We start from the raw sequence: 23,853 nt of genomic DNA, 5'->3' as shown, positions 1-23,853 counted from the left end.
CCCAGTAAGTCGTCTCTCAGGTAACAAGTTCTGCTGACCACTCTCGTCTCTTCTCATCCTTCCTTTACTTTTTCATCTTTCTTTTCCTCCTAAGTTCCTTTAGAGACTGAAGACTGTTGTCTCTCTTTTCGTCCTTTCATCTCTCCTTCTCTTCTTTTGTCTTTGCTCTCTAACAGGAGGTATCACTCTGCCAGATTTCCACCATCATGCCTGACTGGACTGAGTGTCTGAACTTTGGGATTTCTATTGCTAAACAGGCTGGGGAGGTAAGACCAGGTAATGTCTAGATCAGTGGTGGGGAACCTCGGCCCCCATCCTGCAAGTTGTCCATGTGTCCCTGCTGCAACGCACTTGGTTCAAACAAGAGAGAACCGGGTGTGTTGCAGCATTAGAACCAGGCTGTTGGATCCGTTTGATTTTAATCGAGTGTGTTCGGACAGGGACACATGGGAAACGTGCAGACCACGGCCCTTCAGGACCAGGGTTCTCCACACCTGTTCTACATGTGGAGGAAAACCAATCGAAGTTCTGGATGTGGAACATAACCCTGTCTGTCAAACTTGGTGTCCCGGTTCTCCAGGTGGTTCTGGCAGCTCTGCAGGATCAGAAGGATGTAGACCTGAAGAGTTCTCCGGCGGACCTGGTGACTGAGACGGACCAGAGAGTCGAGAACATCCTGATCTTTGAAATCAGGAAGAGGTTTCCTCATCACAGGTACTATGTATGCAGCCAGCGGCCAGCCAAAGTGCTTTACAGCAGGATATACACACAAAATAAAGCACATAATTAAATACTGTATATATACTAAAATAGCGACAAGATTTTCAATTACGATAAAAGAATAAAAGCAAAGGAGAAAAACGGATAAAAACCAGAAATAACGAACTCTTCTCAGCCAAAGGCTGGGGTGAACAGGTGGGTCTTAGGAAGCATTTAAAACTTAAAAGGCTGTTTGCAGACGAGGCAACGTGTTCCACCATGTAGGAGCCAGCACTGCAGAGCTCGGTCTCCTCTAGTCGTCATGAGGAACGTCCAGGACCATCTGGACAGCCGACCTCAGGGCTCTGGACGTTGATGAACCTTAACAAGGATAAATACTGCGGCGCAGAGCCATTCAGACTTAAAAACCGATAAAAGAATCATAAAATGAATTCTGAATCTAAGTGGGAACCAGTGAGGAGAGGACAGCAGCGGCGTTGCTCCCATTTGTCCCGGTAAGGAGACGAGCCGCTGCGTTCTGAACAGATTTCTGGCCTGTGATCTTATTCAAGCTGCTAATGGGCCAAAGGAACCGGAAGCAACCTGGACCAGTTCAGAACCAAACCAATCTCTGTCTTGCTTTTATTTACTCTGAGGAAATGTACGTCCATCCATGTCTTAATGTCCCTCATGCAGTTAAACAGAGCATGAAGGGATTCCTTAGCAGGGACTTGTAATGACATGTAAACCTGCACATCATCGGCGAAGCAGCGGAAAGGAATACCGTGTTTCCTAAATACTGACCCCAGGGCAGCATCTAGAGGGCTCCTCCATTTCTTCCAGACCCAGTGCAACATCTATGACCAGTAAAACCAGTAGGACCAGTAGAAGCATAACAATGTTTAAAACCAGTAAAACCAGTAGGACCTGGATCTGAACACCACTGCAGGTTTCTGACATGTGACCTCTGACCTCAGGTTCATCGGGGAGGAATCTGTGGCTGCAGGCGGGAGAGTCCAGCTGACTGACTGTCCCACCTGGATCATCGACCCCATCGACGGGACCGTCAACTTTGTCCACAGGTCACAAGCTCTGCCCACACAGTGATGTCATCGACAGGTTGTCTCACTTGAAGCACCGCCTGACTACGGTCTCCTTGCAGGTTTCCCTTCATGGCCGTTTCGATCGCCTTCGCTGTGAACAAGCAGGTAGGCTCACCTGGAAAGCAATCCACCAATCAGGTAAACCTGCCTGGAGGTCACCAGTTTTACAGTCCCAGTAAGATTCCAGGTTCCAGAACCTTAACAGGCAGCCAGACACACGGACCCACCCAACCTAGCCGGACACACGGACCCACCCGACCTAGCCGGACACACGGACCCACCCGACCTAGCCAGACACACGGACTCACCCGACCTAGCCGGACACACGGACCCACCCGACCTAGCCGAACACACGGAACCACCCGACCTAGCCGAACACACGGACCCACCCGACCTAGCCGGACACACGGACCCACCCGACCTAGCCAGACACACGGACTCACCCGACCTAGCCGGACACACGGACCCACCCGACCTAGCCGGACACACGGACCCACCCGACCTAGCCAGACACACGGACCCACCCGACCTAGCCAGACACACGGACTCACCCGACCTAGCCAGACACACGGACCCCCCCGACCTAGCCGGACACACGGAACCACCCGACCTAGCCGGACACACGGACCCACCCGACCTAGCCGGACACACGGAACCACCCGACCTAGCCGGACACACGGACCCACCCGACCTAGCCGGACACACGGAACCACCCGACCTAGCCGGACACATGGACTCACCCGACCTAGCCGGACACACGGACCCACCCGACCTAGCCGGACACACGGACCCACCCGACCTAGCCGGACAAACGAACCCTCGCGACCGAGCCGGACACACGGACCCACCCGACCTAGCCGGACACACGGACCCACCCGACCTAGCCGGACACACGCAACCACCCGACCTAGCCGGACACACGGAACCACCCGACCTAGCCGGACACACGGACCCACCCGACCTAGCCGGACACACAGAACCACCCAACCTAGCCGGACACACGGACCCACCCGACCTAGCCGGACACACGGACCCACCCGACCTAGCCGGACACACAGACCCACCCGACCTAGCCGGACACACGGACCCACCCGACCTAGCCGGACACACGGAACCACCCGACCTAACCGGACACACGGACCCACCCGACCTAGCCGGACACACGGACTCACCCGACCTAGCCGGACACACGGACCCACCCGACCTAGCCGGACACACGGACCCACCCGACCTAGCCGGACACACGGACCCACCCGACCTAGCCGGACACACGGACCCACCCGACCTAGCCGGACACACGGACCCACCCGACCTAGCCGGACACACGGAACCACCCGACCTAGCCGGACACACGGACCCACCCGACCTAGCCGGACACACGGAACCACCCCCCTTAGCACTTGCGCACGGTCGGCCGTCCACGGGCAATCCCTTTGAATGGGGTAAAGGGAGGGTTTTTGGACACCACAAACCTTTGCTTGCCGCGGCCCCCGTAGGTCCTAAAAATCGAACGAGGGGGTCTACGCGTGCGTCTCGCTCCCGCGCACGCGTTGGTCACTCGACCTCGCCCGAGGGTCGAACGGTCAGGGAGTTAAAAATAAAAAACTGCTTACCGACCGTCTTCAGTAGCACGCGAAATACCCCAGGGGGCATACTTCCAAAGGGCTCAGAGGTGGACGCTTTGACACCCCCCATTACTTCCCATTCAATTTTCGGGGTGGACGCCGGAGCCCACTTGCAATCCCCCAGTATTGCCAGGTCAAAGGGATTGGAAGTGGACAGTTTGTCCACTTCCAATCCCTTTTAATGGCAATACAAAGGGATTGCCGGTGGACATTTCGTACACTGGCAATCCCTTTTAAGGGCATTACAAAGGGATTGCCGGTGGACATTTCGTACACTGGCAATCCCTTTTAAGGGCATTACAAAGGGATTGCCGGTGGACATTTCGTACACCGGCAATCCCTTTTAATGGTGGAAATCTACCTCAAATCAAGAGAACGGGGCCCCTGGTGTACAGTGTGTCCACCTGCAATCCTTTTTTAATGGTGGAAACCAGTCCGACTATGAATGCAGAGGGATTGCCATTGTACAAAGTGTCCACTTGCAATCCCTTTTAATGGTGGAAATCCATCCGACTATGAATAGAGAGGGATTGCCATTGTACAAAGTGGCCATTGGCAACCCCTTATCATGGAAAGGGATTGGAAGTGGACACTTTGTCCACTTCCAATCCCTCTCTATTCATAGACGGACGGCTTTCCACCATGATAAGGGATTGAAAGTGGACACTTTGTCCACTTCCAATCCCTTCTGTTGGTGGAAATAAGCTCAAACTTAATAGAAAGGGATTGGAAGTGGACAGTGTCCACTTCTAATCCCTATTAATGGTGGAAATCCCTCCGAGTATGAATAGAGAAGGATTGCCATTGTACAAAGTGTCCATTGGCAATCCCTTATAATGGATAGGGATTGAAAGTGGACAGAGTGTCCACTTCCAATCCCTTTCAATGGTGGAAATCCCTCCGACTATGAATGGAGAGGGATTATTGTACAGATTGTCCAATGGCAATCCCTTATAATGGCAATAGAAAGGGATTGGAAGTGGACACTTTGTCCACTACCAATCCCTCTCTATTCATAGATGGACGGCTTTCCACCATGATAAGGGATTGAAAGTGGACACTTTGTCCACTTCCAATCCCTTCTGTGTATGGAAATAACTTCAAACATAATAGAAAGGGATTGGAAGTGGACAGAGTGTCCACTCCCAATCCCTTTCAATGGTGGAAATCCATCCGACTATGAATGGACAGGGATTGCCATTGTATAGATTGTCCAATGGCAATCCCTTATAATGGCAAAAGAAAGGGATTGCCATTGTACAGAGTGTCCAATGGCAATCCCTTATAATGGCAATAGAAAGGGATTGGAAGTGGACACTTTGTCCACTTCCAATCCCTCTCTATCCATAGACGGACGGCTTTCCACCATGATAAGGGATTGAAAGTGGACACTTTGTCCACTTCCAATCCCTTCTGTTGGTGGAAATAACCTCAAACTTAATAGAAAGGGATTGAAAGTGGACACTTTGTCCACCTCCAATCCCTTCTGTGTGTGAAATAAGCTCAAACTTAATAGAAAGGGATTGGAAGTGGACAGAGTGTCCACTTCTAATCCCTATTAATGGTGGAAATCCCTCAAGTATGAATAGAGAAGGATTGCCATTGTACAAAGTGTCCATTGGCAATCCCTTATAATGGATAGGGATTGAAAGTGGACAGAGTGTCCACTTCCAATCCCTTTCAATGGTGGAAAACCCTCCGACTATGAATGGAGAGGGATTGCCATTGTACAGATTGTCCAATGGCAATCCCTTATAATGGCAATATAAAGGGATTGGAAGTGGACACTTTGTCCACTTCCAATCCCTCTCTATTCATAGACGGACGGCTTTCCACCATGATAAGGGATTGTAAGTGGACACTTTGTCCACTTCCAATCCCTTCTGTTGGTGGAAATAACCTCAAACTTAATAGAAAGGGATTGAAAGTGGACACTTTGTCCACTTCCAATCCCTTCTGTGTGTGAAATAAGCTCAAACTTAATAGAAAGGGATTGGAAGTGGACAGAGTGTCCACTTCTAATCCCTATTAATGGTGGAAATCCCTCCGAGTATGAATAGAGAAGGATTGCCATTGTACAGAGTGTCCATTGGCAATCCCTTATAATGGACAGGGATTGGAAGTGGACAGAGTGTCCACTTGTAATCCCTTTCAATGGTGGAAATCCATCCGACTATGAATGGAGAGGGATTGCCATTGTACAGAGTGTCCAATGGCAATCCCTTATAATGGCAATAGAAAGGGATTGCCATTGTACAGAGTGTCCAATGGCAATCCCTTTTAATGGTCATAGAAAGGGATTGGAAGTGGACACTTTGTCCACTTCCAATCCCTCTCTATTCATAGACGGACGGCTTTCCACCATGATAAGGGATTGGAAGTGGACACTTTGTCCACTTCCAATCCCTTCTGTTGGTGGAAATAACCTCAAACTTAATAGAAAGGGATTGAAAGTGGACAACGTGTCCACTTCCAATCCCTTCTGTTGGTGGACATAACCTCAAACTTAATAGAAAGGGATTGGAAGTGGACAGAGTGTCCACTTCCAATCCCTTTCAATGGTGGAAATCCATCCGACTATGAATGGAGAGGGATTGCCATTGTACAGATTGTCCAATGGCAATCCCTTATAATGGCAATAGAAAGGGATTGCCATTGTAAAGAGTGTCCAATGGCAATCCCTTATAATGGTCATAGAAAGGGATTGGAAGTGGACACTTTGTCCACTTTCAATCCCTCTCTATTCATAGACGGACGGCTTTCCACCATGATAAGGGATTGAAAGTGGACACTTTGTCCACTTCCAATCCCTTCTGTGTATGGAAATAACTTCAAACATAATAGAAAGTGATTGAAATTGGACAACGTGTCCACTTCCAATCCCTTCTGTTGGTGGACATAACCTAAAACTTAATAGAAAGGGATTGGAAGTGGACAGAGTGTCCACTTCTAATCCCTATTAATGGTGGAAATCCCTCCGAGTATGAATAGAGAAGGATTGCCATTGTACAAAGTGTCCATTGGCAATCCTTTATAATGGATAGGGATTGAAAGTGGACAGAGTGTCCACTTCCAATCCCTTTCAATGGTGGAAATCCCTCCGACTATGAATGGAGAGGGATTGCCATTGTACAGATTGTCCAATGGCAATCCCTTATAATGGCAATAGAAAGGGATTGGAAGTGGACACTTTGTCCACTACCAATCCCTCTCTATTCATAGACGGACGGCTTTCCACCATGATAAGGAATTGGAAGTGGACACTTTGTCCACTTCCAATCCCTGCTGTGTATGGAAATAACTTCAAACATAATAGAAAGGGATTGGAAGTGGACAACGTGTCCACTTCCAATCCCTTCTGTTGGTGGACATAACCTCAAACTTAATAGAAATGGATTGGAAGTGGACAGAGTGTCCACTTCCAATCCCTTTCAATGGTGGAAATCCATCCGACTATGAATGGAGAGGGATTGCCATTGTACAGATTGTCCAATGGCAATCCCTTATAATGGCAATAGAAAGGGATTGCCATTGTACAGAGTGTCCAATGGCAATCCCTTATAATGGCAATAGAAAGGGATTGGAAGTGGACAAAGTGTCCACTTTCAATCCCTTTCTATTATGTTTGAAGTTATTTCCATACACAGAAGGGATTGGAAGTGGACACTTTGTCCACTTCCAATCCCTCTCTATTCATAGACGGACGGCTTTCCACCATGATAAGGGATTGAAAGTGGACACTTTGTCCACTTCCAATCCCTTCTGTGTATGGAAATAACTTCAAACATAATAGAAAGGGATTGAAATTGGACAACGTGTCCACTTCCAATCCCTTCTGTTGGTGGACATAACCTCAAACTTAATAGAAATGGATTGGAAGTGGACAGAGTGTCCACTTCCAATCCCTTTCAATGGTGGAAATCCATCCGACTATGAATGGAGAGGGATTGCCATTGTACAGATTGTCCAATGGCAATCCCTTTTAATGGTCATAGAAAGGGATTGGAAGTGGACACTTTGTCCACTTCCAATCCCTCTCTATTCATAGACGGACGGCTTTCCACCATGATAAGGGATTGAAAGTGGACACTTTGTCCACTTCCAATCCCTTCTGTTGGTGGAAATAACCTCAAACTTAATAGAAAGGGATTGGAAGTGGACAGAGTGTCCACTTGCAATCCCTTTCAATGGTAGAAATCCATCCGACTATGAATGGAGAGGGATTGCCATTGTACAAAGTGTCCTTTGGCAATCCCTTATAATGGCAATAGAAAGGGATTGCCATTGTACAGTGTCCAATGGCAATCCCTTTTAATGGAAAGGGATTGAAAGTGGACAGAGTGTCCACTTCCAATCCCTTTCAATGGTGGAAATCCCTCCGACTATGAATGGAGAGGGATTGCCATTGTACAGATTGTCCAATGGTAATCCGTTTTAATGGTCATAGAAAGGGATTGAAAGTGGACAGAGTGTCCACTTCCAATCCCTCTTCATTGTAATGGAAAGGGATTGGATATGGACACTTTGTCCACCTGTAATCCCTTCTGATAGTAGAAATCATGCTTCAACTTATTGGAGAGGGATTGCCATTGTACAGAGTGTCCACATCCAATCCCTCTTCATTGTAATGGAAAGGGATTGGATATGGACACTCTGTCCACCTGTAATCCCTTCTGAGAGTGGAAATCATACGTAAACTTAATGGAGAGGGATTGCCATTGTACAGAGTGTCCACTTCCAATCCCTTAGTATTGGAACCCAGGGGTGCCAAATGGACAGAGGTCATTTCTCAGTCACAGTGTGTCCTAGGAAGCTGGGACTTTCTGGACAAGCTCAGACACCTTAAAGGAGTCTATCCTGTGAGTCCCAGCCTCCTAGCACCATGTATGACTTTGAAACAGCCGCTGTCCAAATGGCCACCCTGGCCCCCAATGATAAGGGATTGGAAGTGGACAGAAACGGAGCTTTTCTCTAACCTTGCTCCCATCTGGTCCCTGGTTGTCCTAGAGGGCCCAAAATTGACACTGGGACTCTGCTATGGGCCAGTGTCCTCCTGTATGACTTTCATGGAGTTTGGGCAACACTGAAAATTTGACCCTTCGGATGACCTGAGCACTTGGTAAAATTTTTACTAATTCTTAAAGGTTTTCAGATTTCCTTGTAACTTTAACCACAATATCTGCACCCTATTTTGAGTGTCTTGTCCAATTTTCAGCCTCCTTGGACAAAGAGGGACAGAATGGGACTTTGGTAAGGGTAACTGTCCAAATCCGTCCATTTCCAATCCCTTAGTATTGGAACCCAGGGGTGCCAAATGGACAGAGGCTTTTTCTTAGCCACACAGTGTCCTAGGAAGCTGGGACTTTAAGGGCAAGCTCAGACACCTTAAATGAGCTTGTCCTGTGAGTTTCAGCTTCCTAGGACAATGTGTGACTGAGAAACAGCCGCTGTCCACATGGCCACCCTGGCCCCCAATACTAAGGGATTGGAAGTGGACAGAAACGGACCACTTCTCTTACCTTGCTCCCATTTGGTCCCTGGTTGTCCTAGAGGGCCCAAAATTGACACTGGGACTCTGCTATGGGCCAGTGTCCTCCTGTATGACTTTCATGGAGTTTGGACAACACTGAAAATTTGACCCTTCTGATGACCTGAGCACTTAGTCAAATTTTTACTAATTCTTAAAGGTTTTCAGATTTCCTTGTAACTTTAACCACAATATCTGCACCCTATTTTGAGTGTCTTGTCCAATTTTCAGCCTCCTTGGACAAAGAGGGACAGAATGGGACTTTGGTAAGGGTAACTGTCCAAATCCGTCCACTTCCAATCCCTTAGTATTGGAACCCAGGGTGGCCATGTGGACAGAGGTCATTTCTCAGTCACAGTGTGTCCTAGGAAGCTGGGACTTTAAGGGCAAGCTCAGACACCTTAAATGAGCTTGTCCTGTGAGTTTCAGCTTCCTAGGACAATGTGTGACTGAGATACAGCCGCTGTCCACATGGCCACCCTGGCCCCCAATGATAAGGGATTGGAAGTGGACGGGAATCGAACGTTTTCCCTTACCATGCTCCCATCTGGTCCCTGGTGGTCCGTCCTGCCTCAAAACTGGCATTCCTGCCTTCCAACAGGCCCTCTTCCTCCTGCCCGAGTTTGGTCCAGTTTGGGCAACGTCGACATTTTGACCCTTTCCAGGGCCCCTGACCGTTGCCATGAGATGGTCCGAAATGGTCAACTTTTTCGATTCGGACGAGACTTTGCAGGCCGACAGGGCACGCTACCAGGACCCCCGTGTCCAAATTTCAGCATCCTAGGCCCAAAGGTGAGCCCCTGGAGGCCGGGGGCCCGTTCCCGGTGAAAGGGATTGGAAGTGGACACTTTGGACATTCCCAATCCCTTTGCACTGGTGGAGTGTGTTTTTCCCTCTCGCATCCGCCCGGAACGCGTCACGGTCGCAGCTCCGCCTCGGCCTCGTAGGGCGCCTTTTCGGCACCGGGCGGAAGCATTTTGGGCCCTCTGGGACCTTCCTCTGTCCCCCAGTGTCCAGAAAGACACAGCAAAAACGGGACTGTCCACTGGCAATCCCTTTGCACTGGTGGAGTGTCTTTTTGGCTGGCATTTTGCCCAAAAAAGCCCCCAGAAAGGCGGCTTCGCCTCGGCCTCGTAGGGCGCCTTTTCGGCACCGGGCGGAAGCGTTTCGGGCCCTCTGGGACCTTCCTCTGTCCCCCAGTGTCCAGAAAGACACAGCAAAAACGGGACTGTGTCCACTGGCAATCCCTTTGCATTGGAGGAGTGTCTTTTTGGCTGCGGATCTGCCCAAAAACAGTGTAAGCGCGCGGCGTAAAGACCGGCCCGCAGGGCCCCGCCGGGACGTCCACGAGGCCGATCGTGGCTCTTCTGGCGCGTCTCGGGACCCCGCGGGAGGACAAAGACCGGACGAATGGAAGTGAATGGGAAGCGGGACGAATGTACACTTCCAATCCTTTTCCATTATAGGGCTCCGTACCCTAACCGGGCTCCCGCGGGCCCCGGAAGCGTCGCTGAGGGGGCAGACTATTTGCGCGCGCCCTGGGGCCCAGAGGGCCCCGGAAAATTTTTGTCCTCAGACCCTAATCTAACGATCGGGAGGGGGTTCGGAGGTACTCGCGAAAGAGCCTCGTGCAAAAGTTAGGCATTTTTAGAGGAATTTTTTTCTGAGCGGAACCGCGCGCCGCCGGGGCGATATGTTGCCCCGGGGGCCGCCTGGCGACTGCTGCCGGAAGCTGGGACCCGCAGCTCCGACGGGGGCCCCGCGGGAAGCCGTCCACTTGCCATGCCAAATACATGGGGCGTTCGGGTAAGGCAAAATCCCATGTTAAGGGATTGGAAGTGGACACGCCCGCGGTTTCCCCAAAAATGCCCGAATCCCGGCCAAAGCCCGGTTCCCGCCGTTGCCGCTTCCCTCCAGGGGCCTCGCGGCCGACATCGGGCGACGGGAGGTCGTTCCCTGGGTGCCCCCGAGCGCCCCGTGCGATTTCGGGCCCGTTCGGGCAAAGGACGCGGGCCTGGCGGGGCTTAATTGGCTGTCGGGGTCAAAGGGGTCAACCCTAGTTAAAAGGGATTGGAAGTGGGACCGAGCGTCCGTTGGCAATCCCTTTACATGGGCCCGGGGCGGCGGTTTGGACGGGCCGCGGATCGGTCCCCCGTGGCCGAGGAGGGCCCGGGATCGAACCCCCCGCCTCGCCCGGGCGCCCTCCGCCACCGTGCCGAGTTTGGCCGGGATCGGACAAAGTCGAATTTTTGGCGCCCTGCCAACCCTAAGGCCTAAAACGGCCTTTTTGCCCCACGGGCCGAAAGTTAAAGTTTGTCGAAACGGCCCGGCGTCGGAGGGGATCGTTCCGCGGGCCGCTCGGGCGCCCTCCTCCGGACGTGGGCGCTCGGGGACCCCTCGGGACCCCGCGGGAGGGAGGTAAGGGTTCCCATGCAAAGGGATTGCAAACGGACACTCGTCCGTTTGGGCTCCCAATGGGAAGGCCCTGACGGTGGACGACCGTCCGCTTGCAATCCCTTTGAATGGTGCTTCCCTTACCGGTCTCCCGTGGGGGCCCCGCCTCGGCCGGAGGGCCGGCGAGCGAAAGGGCGCGCCTCTCCGGCCCCCTCTGCGCGCCGGCGGGGTCCCCGGGGCCCTAGGACCGCCTTTTGGCAAAAGTTCTTCCAACGGGTCCGGCGTCGCCGTGGCGGGCGCGTCCGGGGCGGGAGGTGCGCGGGAGGCGTCGGGGGCGCGTTTTCGAGCACGCGGAGAAAAAAAGTCGTTTTCGAGGCCCCCGCGCCCTGGCCCTCGGGGGCCCCCGCGAGGCCCCGACGGCGAGCTACGGGCCCCGCGCGGCGTCTCTCGCGCCGCCGGCGAGGGGACCCCGCGGGACCCGCGGAAGGGAAGCGACGTCGCCCATGCAAAGGGATTGCAAACGGACAGGCGTACGTGCACCTCAGAATGGGGAGGGTCTGACGGTGGACGTTTCGTCCACCGGCAATCCCCCGAATGGGATTTCCCTTACCCGTCTCCCGCGGGGCCCCCGGTGGCACCGGAGGGTCCCCGAGCGAACGGGCGCACCTGTCCGGCCCCCTCTGCGCGCCCGCGGGGTCCCCGGGGCCCCCGGGGCGGTTTTGGCAAAAGTTCTTCCAACGGGTCCGCGGGCGCCGTCGGCGGCGTTCCCCCGGGCCGGGGGTCCGCCGGTCGCGTCGGGGGGCCTTTTCGGGCACGCGGACCAAAAAGCGGTTTCTGAGGCACCCGGGCCCCGTTCGGCCCTTCGGTGGCCGAGCCCGGGGCTCCAGGCGCCGTTTGGGGCGTTTCCGGGGTCGGGCCTCTGAATGGACGAAAAGGCCTCCGAGTGGACGGGGTAAGGAAAACGGGGCCAGCCACCATTGGAAGGACCTGAAGTGGACGGAAAGGCTGCCTCGTGGACGAGGTGTAGCGAGAGCGCCATCCGTAGGCGCAGTAGCGCTGGCACGGCCCCGTCCACGGGGCTACTTCGTGGACGCGCAAAGGGATTGACAACGGACGAAATCGTTCGTGACATTGACAGCGTCATGAGTTTTTGTACAATGGTAAGACCTGCCCATTCAAAAATTGTCCAAAAGTAGGCCCATTCCCTAACCCGACCTAGCCGGACACACGGACCCACCCGACCTAGCCGGACACACGGAACCACCCGACCTAGCCGGACACACGGAACCACCCGACCTAGCCGGACACACGGAACCACCTGACCTAGCCGGACACACGGACCCACCCGACCTAGCCGGACACACGGACCCACCCGACCTAGCCGGACACACGGACCCACCCGACCTAGCCGGACACACGGACTCACCCGACCTAGCCGGACACACGGACCCACCCGACCTAGCCGGAAACGGAACCACCCGACCTAGCCGGACACACGGACCCACCCGACCTAGCCGGACACACGGACCCACCCGACCTAGCCCGACACACGGACCCACCCGACCTAGCCGGACACACGGACCCACCCGACCTAGCCGGACACACGGAACCACCCGACCTAGCCGGACACACGGACTCACCCGACCTAGCCGGACACACACGGACCCACCCGACCTAGCCGGACACACGGACCCACCCGACCTAGCCGGACACACGGACCCACCCGACCTAACCGGACACGGAACCACCCGACCTAGCCGGACACACGGACCCACCTGACCTAGCCGGACACACAGAACCACCCGACCTAGCCGGACACACGGACCCACCCGACCTAGCCGGACACACGGACTCACCCGACCTAGCCGGACACACGGACCCACCCGACCTAGCCGGACACGGAACCACCCGACCTAGCCGGACACACGGACCCACCCGACCTAGCCAGACACACGGACCCACCCGACCTAGCCCGACACACGGACCCACCCGACCTAGCCGGACACACGGACCCACCCGACCTAGCCGGACACACGGAACCACCCGACCTAGCCGGACACACGGACCCACCCGACCTAGCCGGACACACGGACTCACCCGACCTAGCCGGACACACACGGACCCACCCGACCTAGCCGGACACACGGACCCACCCGACCTAGCCGGACACACGGACCCACCCGACCTAGCCGGACACGGAACCACCCGACCTAGCCGGACACACGGACCCACCCGACCTAGCCAGACAGACGGAACCACCCGACCTAGCCGGACACACGGAACCACCCGACCTAGCCGGACACACGGACCCACCCGACCTAGCCGGACACACGGAACCACCCGACCTATCCGGACACACGGAACCACCTGACCTAGCCGGACACACGGACCCACCCGACCTAGCCGGACACACGGACCCACCCGACCTAGCCGGACACACCCGACCTAGCCGGACACACGGACCCACCCGACCTAGCCGGACACACGGAACCACCCGACCTAGCCGGACACACGGAACCACCCGACCTAGCCGGACACACGGACCCACCCGACCTAGCCCGACACACGGACCCACCCGACCTAGCCGGACACACGGACCCACCCGACCTAGCCCGACACACGGACCCACCTGACCTAGCCGGACACACGGACCCACCCGACCTAGCCGGACACACGTAACCACCCGACCTAGCCGGACACACGGACCCACCCGACCTAGCCGGACACACGGACTCACCCGACCTAGCCGGACACACGGACCCACCCGACCTAACCGGACACGGAACCACCCGACCTAGCCGGACACACGGACCCACCCGACCTAGCCGGACACACGGACCCACCCGACCTAGCCGGACACACCCGACCTAGACGGACACACAGACCCACCCGACCTAGCCGGACACACGGAACCACCCGATCTAGCTGGACACACGGAACCACCCGACCTAGCCGGACACACGGACCCACCCGACCTAGCCGGACACACGGAACCACCCGACCTAGCCGGACACACGGACCCACCCGACCTAGCCGGACACACGGACCCACCCGACCTAGCCAGACACACGGACCCACCCGACCTAGCCCGACACACGGACCCACCCGACCTAGCCGGACACACGGACCCACCCGACCTAGCCGGACACACGGAACCACCCGACCTACCCGGACACACGGACCCACCCGACCTAGCCGGACACACGGACTCACCCGACCTAGCCGGACACACACGGACCCACCCGACCTAGCCGGACACACGGACCCACCCGACCTAGCCGGACACACGGAACCAACCGACCAAGCCGGACACACGGAACCACCCGACCTAGCCGGACACGGAACCACCCGACCTAGCCGGACACACGGACCCACCCGACCTAGCCCGACACACGGACCCACCCGACCTAGCCGGACACACGGACCCACCCGACCTAGCCGGACACACGGAACCACCCGACCTAGCCGGACACACGGACCCACCCGACCTAGCCGGACACACGGACTCACCCGACCTAGCCGGACACACGGACCCACCCGACCTAACCGGACACGGAACCACCCGACCTAGCCGGACACACGGACCCACCCGACCTAGCCGGACACACGGACTCACCCGACCTAGCCGGACACACGGAACCACCCGACCTAGCCGGACACACGGACTCACCCGACCTAGCCGGACACACGGACCCACCCGACCTAGCCGGAAACGGAACCACCCGACCTAGCCGGACACATGGACCCACCCGACCTAGCCGGACACACGGACCCACCCGACCTAGCCCGACACACGGACCCACCCGACCTAGCCGGACACACGGACCCACCCGACCTAGCCGGACACACGGAACCACCCGACCTAGCCGGACACACGGACTCACCCGAACTAGCCGGACACACACGGACCCACCCGACCTAGCCGGACACACGGACCCACCCGACCTAGCCGGACACACGGACCCACCCGACCTAACCGGACACGGAACCACCCGACCTAGCCGGACACACGGACCCACCTGACCTAGCCGGACACACAGAACCACCCGACCTAGCCGGACACACGGACCCACCCGACCTAGCCGGACACACGGACTCACCCGACCTAGCCGGACACACTGACCCACCCGACCTAGCCGGACACGGAACCACCCGACCTAGCCGGACACACGGACCCACCCGACCTAGCCAGACACACGGACCCACCCGACCTAGCCCGACACACGGACCCAGCCGACCTAGCCGGACACACGGACCCACCCGACCTAGCCGGACACACGGAACCACCCGACCTAGCCGGACACACGGACCCACCCGACCTAGCCGGACACACGGACTCACCCGACCTAGCCGGACAGACACGGACCCACCCGACCTAGCCGGACACACGGACCCACCCGACCTAGCCGGACACACGGACCCACCCGACCTAGCCGGACACGGAACCACCCGACCTAGCCGGACACACGGACCCACCCGACCTAGCCAGACAGACGGAACCACCCGACCTAGCCGGACACACGGAACCACCCGACCTAGCCGGACACACGGACCCACCCGACCTAGCCGGACACACGGAACCACCCGACCTATCCGGACACACGGAACCACCTGACCTAGCCGGACACACGGACCCACCCGACCTAGCCGGACACACGGACCCACCCGACCTAGCCGGACACACGGACCCACCCGACCTAGCCGGACACACGGAACCACCCGACCTAGCCGGACACACGGAACCACCCGACCTAGCCGGACACGGAACCACCCGACCTAGCCCGACACACGGACCCACCCGACCTAGCCCGACACACGGACCCACCCGACCTAGCCGGACACACGGACCCACCCGACCTAGCCGGACACACGTAACCACCCGACCTAGCCGGACACACGGACCCACCCGACCTAGCCGGACACACGGACCCACCCGACCTAGCCGGACACACGGACTCACCCGACCTAGCCGGACACACGGACCCACCCGACCTAGCCGGAAACGGAACCACCCGACCTAGCCGGACACACGGACCCACCCGACCTAGCCGGACACACGGACCCACCCGACCTAGCTGGACACACGGACCCACCCGACCTAGCCGGACACACACGGACCCACCCGACCTAGCCGGACACACGGACCCACCCGACCTAGCCGGACACACGGACCCACCCGACCTAGCCGGACACGGAACCACCCGACCTAGCCGGACACACGGACCCACCCGACCTAGCCGGACAGACGGAACCACCCGACCTAGCCGGACACACGGAACCACCCGACCTAGCCGGACACACGGACCCACCCGACCTAGCCGGACACACGGAACCACCCGACCTAGCTGGACACAAGGAACCACCTGACCTAGCCGGACACACGGACCCACCCGACCTAACGGACACACGGACCCACCCGACCTAGACGGACACACGGACCCACCCGACCTAGCCGGACACACGGAACCACCCGACCTAGCCGGACACACGGACCCACCCGACCTAGCCGGACACACGGACCCACCCGACCTAGCCGGACACACGGAACCACCCGACCTAGCCGGAAACACGGACCCACCCGACCTAGCCGGACACACGGAACCACCCGACCTAGCCGGACACACGGACCCACCCGACCTAGCCGGACACACCCGACCTAGCCGGACACACAGACCCACCCGACCTAGCCGGACACACGGAACCACCCGACCTAGCCGGACACACGGAACCACCCGACCTAGCCGGACACACGGACCCACCCGACCTAGCCGGACACACGGACCCACCCGACCTAGCCGGACACACGGAACCACCCGACCTAGCCGGACACACGGAACCACCCGTCCTAGCCGGACACACGGACCCACCCGACCTAGCCGGACACACGGAACCACCCGACCTAGCCGGACACACGGAACCACCCGACCTAACCGGACACACAGACCCACCCGACCTAGCCAGACACACGGAACCCCCCGACCTAGCCGGACACACGGAACCACCCGACCTAGCCAGACACACGGAACCACCCGACCTAGCCGGACACACGGAACCACCCGACCTAGCCGGACACACGGACCCACCCAACCTAGCCGGACACACGGACTCACCCGACCTAGCCGGACACACACGGACCCACCCGACCTAGCCGGACACACGGACCCACCCGACCTAGCCGGACACACGGACCCACCCGACCTAGCCGGACACACGGAACCACCCGACCTAGCCGGACACGGAACCATCCGACCTAGCCGGACACACGGACCCACCCGACCTAGCCGGACACACGGACCCACCCGACCTAGCCGGACACACGGAACCACCCGACCTAGCCGGACACACGGACCCACCCGACCTAGCCGGACACACGGACCCACCCGACCTAGCCGGACACACGGAACCTCCCGACCTAGCCGGACACACGGACCCACCCGACCTAGCCGGACACACGGAACCACCCGACCTACCCGGACACACGGACCCACCCGACCTAGCCGGACACACGGACTCACCCGACCTAGCCGGACACACGGAACCTCCCGACCTAGCCGGACACACGGAACCACCCGACCTAGCCGGACACACGGACCCACCCGACCTAGCCGGACACACGGAACCACCCGACCTAGCCGGACACACGGACCCACCCGACCTAGCCGGACACACGGACCCACCCGACCTAGCCGGACACACGGACCCACCCGACCTAACCGGACACGGAACCACCCGACCTAGCCGGACACACGGACCCACCCGACCTAGCCGGACACACGGAACCACCCGACTTAGCCGGACACACGGACCCACCCGACCTAGCCGGACACACGGACTCACCCGACCTAGCCGGACACACGGACCCACCCGACCTAACCGGACACGGAACCACCCGACCTAGCCGGACACACTGACCCACCCGACCTAGCCGGACACACGGAACCACCCGACCTAGCCCGACACACGGACTCACCCGACCTAGCCGGACACACGGAACCACCCGACCTAGCCGGACACACGGACCCACCCGACCTAGCCGGACACACGGAACCACCCGACCTAGCCGGACACACGGACCCACCCGACCTAGCCGGACACACGGAACCACCCGACCTAGCCGGACACACGGACCCACCCGACCTAGCCGGACACACGGAACCACCCGACCTAGCCGGACACACGGAACCACCCGACCTAGCCGGACACACGGAACCACCCGACCTAGCCGGACACACGGACCCACCCGACCTAGCCGGACACACGGACCCACCCGACCTAGCCGGACACACCCGACCTAGCCGGACACACAGACCCACCCGACTTAGCCGGACACAAGAACCCTCGCGACCGAGCCGGACACACGGACCCACCCGACCAAACCGGACACACACGGACCCACCCGACCTAGCCGGACACACGGACCCACCCGACCTAGCCGGACACACCCGACCTAGCCGGACACACAGACCCACCCGACTTAGCCGGACACAAGAACCCTCGCGACCTAGCCGGACACACGGACCCACCCGACCAAACCGGACACACACGGACCCACCCGACCTAGCCGGACACACGGACCCACCCGACCTAGCCGGACACACGGACCCACCCGACCTAGCCGGACACACCCGACCTAGCCGGACACACAGACCCACCCGACCTAGCCGGACACACGGAACCACCCGACCTAGCCGGACACACGGAACCACCCGACCTAGCCGGACACACGGACCCACCCGACCTAGCCGGACACACGGAACCACCCGACCTAGCCGGACACACGGACCCACCCGACCTAGCCGGACACACGGAACCACCCGACCTAGCCGGACACACGGAACCACCCGTCCTAGCCGGACACACGGACCCACCCGACCTAGCCGGACACACGGAACCACCCGACCTAGCCGGACACACGGAACCACCCGACCTAACCGGACACACAGACCCACCCGACCTAGCCAGACACACGGAACCCCCCGACCTAGCCGGACACACGGAACCACCCGACCTAGCCAGACACACGGAACCACCCGACCTAGCCGGACACACGGAACCACCCGACCTAGCCGGACACACGGACCCACCCAACCTAGCCGGACACACGGACTCACCCGACCTAGCCGGACACACACGGACCCACCCGACCTAGCCGGACACACGGACCCACCCGACCTAGCCGGACACACGGAACCACCCGACCTAGCCGGACACACGGAACCACCCGACCTAGCCGGACACGGAACCATCCGACCTAGCCGGACACACGGACCCACCCGACCTAGCCCGACACACGGACCCACCCGACCTAGCCGGACACACGGACCCACCCGACCTAGCCGGACACACGGAACCACCCGACCTAGCCGGACACACGGACCCACCCGACCTAGCCGGACACACGGACCCACCCGACCTAGCCGGACACACGGAACCTCCCGACCTAGCCGGACACACGGACCCACCCGACCTAGCCGGACACACGGAACCACCCGACCTACCCGGACACACGGACCCACCCGACCTAGCCGGACACACGGACTCACCCGACCTAGCCGGACACACGGAACCTCCCGACCTAGCCGGACACACGGAACCACCCGACCTAGCCGGACACACGGACCCACCCGACCTAGCCGGACACACGGAACCACCCGACCTAGCCGGACACACGGACCCACCCGACCTAGCCGGACACACGGACCCACCCGACCTAGCCGGACACACGGACCCACCCGACCTAACCGGACACGGAACCACCCGACCTAGCCGGACACACGGACCCACCCGACCTAGCCGGACACACGGAACCACCCGACTTAGCCGGACACACGGACCCACCCGACCTAGCCGGACACACGGACCCACCCGACCTAGCCGGACACACGGACCCACCCGACCAAGCCGGACACACGGAACCACCCGACCTAGCCCGACACACGGACTCACCCGACCTAGCCGGACACACGGAACCACCAGACCTAGCCGGACACACGGACCCACCCGACCTAGCCGGACACACGGAACCACCCGACCTAGCCGGACACACGGACCCACCCGACCAAGCCGGACACACGGAACCACCCGACCTAGCCGGACACACGGACCCACCCGACCTAGCCGGACACACGGAACCACCCGACCTAGCCGGACACACGGAACCACCCGACCTAGCCGGACACACGGAACCACCCGACCTAGCCGGACACACGGACCCACCCGACCTAGCCGGACACACGGACCCACCCGACCTAGCCGGACACACCCGACCTAGCCGGACACACAGACCCACCCGACTTAGCCGGACACAAGAACCCTCGCGACCGAGCCGGACACACGGACCCACCCGACCTAACCGGACACACACGGACCCACCCGACCTAGCCGGACACACGGACCCACCCGACCTAGCCGGACACACGGACCCACCCGACCTAGCCGGACACACGGACCCACCCGACCTAGCCGGACACACGGACTCACCCGACCTAGCCGGACACACACGGACCCACCCGACCTAGCCGGACACACGGACCCACCCGACCTAGCCGGACACACGGAACCACCCGACCAAGCCGGACACACGGAACCACCCGACCTAGCCGGACACGGACCCACCCGACCTAGCCGGACACACGGACCCACCCGACCTAGCCGGACACACGGAACCACCCGACCTAGCCGGACACACGGACCCACCCGACCTAGCCGGACACACGGAACCACCCGACCTAGCCGGACACACGGAACCACCCGACCTAGCCGGACACACGGAACCACCCGACCTAGCCGGACACACGGACCCACCCGACCTAGCCGGACACACCCGACCTAGCCGGACACACAGACCCACCCGACTTAGCCGGACACAAGAACCCTCGCGACCGAGCCGGACACACGGACCCACCCGACCTAACCGGACACACACGGACCCACCCGACCTAGCCGGACACACGTACCCACCCGACCTAGCCGGACACACGGACCCACCCGACCTAGCCGGACACACGGACTCACCCGACCTAGCCGGACACACACGGACCCACCCGACCTAGCCGGACACACGGACCCACCCGACCTAACCGGACACACGGAACCACCCGACCAAGCCGGACACACGGAACCACCCGACCTAGCCGGACACGGACCCACCCGACCTAGCCGGACACACGGACCCACCCGACCTAGCCGGACACACGGAACCACCCGACCTAGCCGGACACACGGACCCACCCGACCTATCCGGACACACGGACCCACCCGACCTAGCCGGACACACGGACCCACCCGACCTAGCCGGACACACGGAACCACCCGACCTAGCCGGACACACGGACCCACCCGACCTAGCCGGACACACGGAACCACCCGACCTAGCCGGACACACGGACCCACCCGACCTAGCCGGACACACGGACCCACCCGACCTAGCCGGACACACGGACTCACCCGACCTAGCCGGACACACACGGACCCACCCGACCTAGCCGGACACACGGAACCTCCCGACCTAGCCGGACACGGAACCACCAGACCTAGCCGGACACACGGACCCACCCGACCTAGCCAGACACACGGACCCACCCGACCTAGCCCGACACACGGAACCACCCGACCTAGCCGGACACACGGACCCACCCGACCTAGCCAGACACACGGACCCACCCGACCTAGCCCGACACACGGACCCACCCGACCTAGCCGGACACACGGACCCACCCGACCTAGCCGGACACACGGACCCACCCGACCTAGCCGGACACACGGACTCACCCGACCTAGCCGGACACACACGGACCCACCCGACCTAGCCGGACACACGGACCCACCCTACCTAGCCGGACACACGGAACCACCCGACCAAGCCGGACACACGGAACCACCCGACCTAGCCGGACACGGAACCACCCGACCTAGCCGGACACACGGACCCACCCGACCTAGCCCGACACACGGACCCACCCGACCTATCCGGACACACGGACCCACCCGACCTAGCCGGACACACGGAACCACCCGACCTAGCCGGACACACGGAACCACCCGACCTAGCCGGACACACGGACCCACCCGACCTAGCCGGACACACGGAACCACCCGACCTAGCCGGACACACGGACCCACCCGACCTAGCCGGACACACGGACCCACCCGACCTAGCCGGACACACGGACTCACCCGACCTAGCCGGACACACACGGACCCACCCGACCTAGCCGGACACACGGAACCTCCCGACCTAGCCGGACACGGAACCACCAGACCTAGCCGGACACACGGACCCACCCGACCTAGCCCGACACACGGAACCACCCGACCTAGCCGGACACACGGACCCACCCGACCTAGCCAGACACACGGACCCACCCGACCTAGCCCGACACACGGACCCACCCGACCTAGCCGGACACACGGACCCACCCGACCTAGCCGGACACACGGACCCACCCGACCTAGCCGGACACACGGACTCACCCGACCTAGCCGGACACACACGGACCCACCCGACCTAGCCGGACACACGGACCCACCCGACCTAGCCCGACACACGGAACCACCCGACCTAGCCGGACACACGGACCCACCCGACCTAGCCAGACACACGGACCCACCCGACCTAGCCCGACACACGGACCCACCCGACCTAGCCCGACACACGGACCCACCCGACCTAGCCGGACACACGGACCCACCCGACCTAGCCGGACACACGGACTCACCCGACCTAGCCGGACACACACGGACCCACCCGACCTAGCCGGACACACGGACCCACCCGACCTAGCCGGACACACGGAACCACCCGACCAAGCCGGACACACGGAACCACCCGACCTAGCCGGACACGGAACCACCCGACCTAGCCGGACACACGGACCCACCCGACCTAGCCGGACACACGGAACCACCCGACCTAGCCGGACACACGGACCCACCCGACCTAGACGGACACACGGACCCACCCGACCTAGCCGGACACACGGACCCACCCGACCTAGCCGGACACACGGAACCACCCGACCTAGCCGGACACACGGACCCACCCGACCTAGCCGGACACACCCGACCTAGCCGGACACACGGACCCACCCGACCTAACCGGACACACACGGACCCACCCGACCTAGCCGGACACACGGACCCACCCGACCTAGCCGGACACACGGACCCACCCGACCTAGCCGGACACACGGACTCACCCGACCTAGCCGGACACACACGGACCCACCCGACCTAGCCGGACACACGGACCCAACCGACCTAACCGGACACACGGAACCACCCGACCAAGCCGGACACACGGAACCACCCGACCTAGCCGGACACGGACCCACCCGACCTAGCCGGACACACGGACCCACCCGACCTAGCCGGACACACGGAACCACCCGACCTAGCCGGACACACGGACCCACCCGACCTATCCGGACACACGGACCCACCCGACCTAGCCGGACACACGGAACCACCCGACCTAGCCGGACACACGGAACCACCCGACCTAGCC

At 59.9% G+C, this 23,853-nt stretch overlaps 1 protein-coding gene across 1 annotated transcript in view; it reads left to right on the top strand.

Annotated features, from left to right (window-relative positions):
• Positions 1 to 206: 206 nt before the first annotated feature.
• The window catches only part of LOC306758072 (inositol monophosphatase 1-like), a gene marked incomplete at both ends in the record, with an annotated part of 40,793 nt that continues 17,146 nt past the window's right edge, over positions 207 to 23,853 (top strand). Inside the window, 4 exons of the mRNA XM_079243288.1 lie at positions 207 to 266; positions 581 to 714; positions 1,677 to 1,781; positions 1,862 to 1,907. Coding sequence (XP_079099414.1) covers positions 207 to 266; positions 581 to 714; positions 1,677 to 1,781; positions 1,862 to 1,907 — 345 coding nt within the window. The remainder of the gene's footprint in view (positions 267 to 580; positions 715 to 1,676; positions 1,782 to 1,861; positions 1,908 to 23,853) is intronic.

Source organism: Telmatherina bonti (genome assembly GCF_933228915.1).
Source record: "Telmatherina bonti genome assembly, chromosome: 7".
NCBI lineage: Eukaryota > Metazoa > Chordata > Actinopteri > Atheriniformes > Telmatherinidae > Telmatherina > Telmatherina bonti.
The sequence above is the reverse complement of the archived record's forward strand: the minus strand, read 5'-3'. Positions and strand labels throughout refer to the sequence as shown.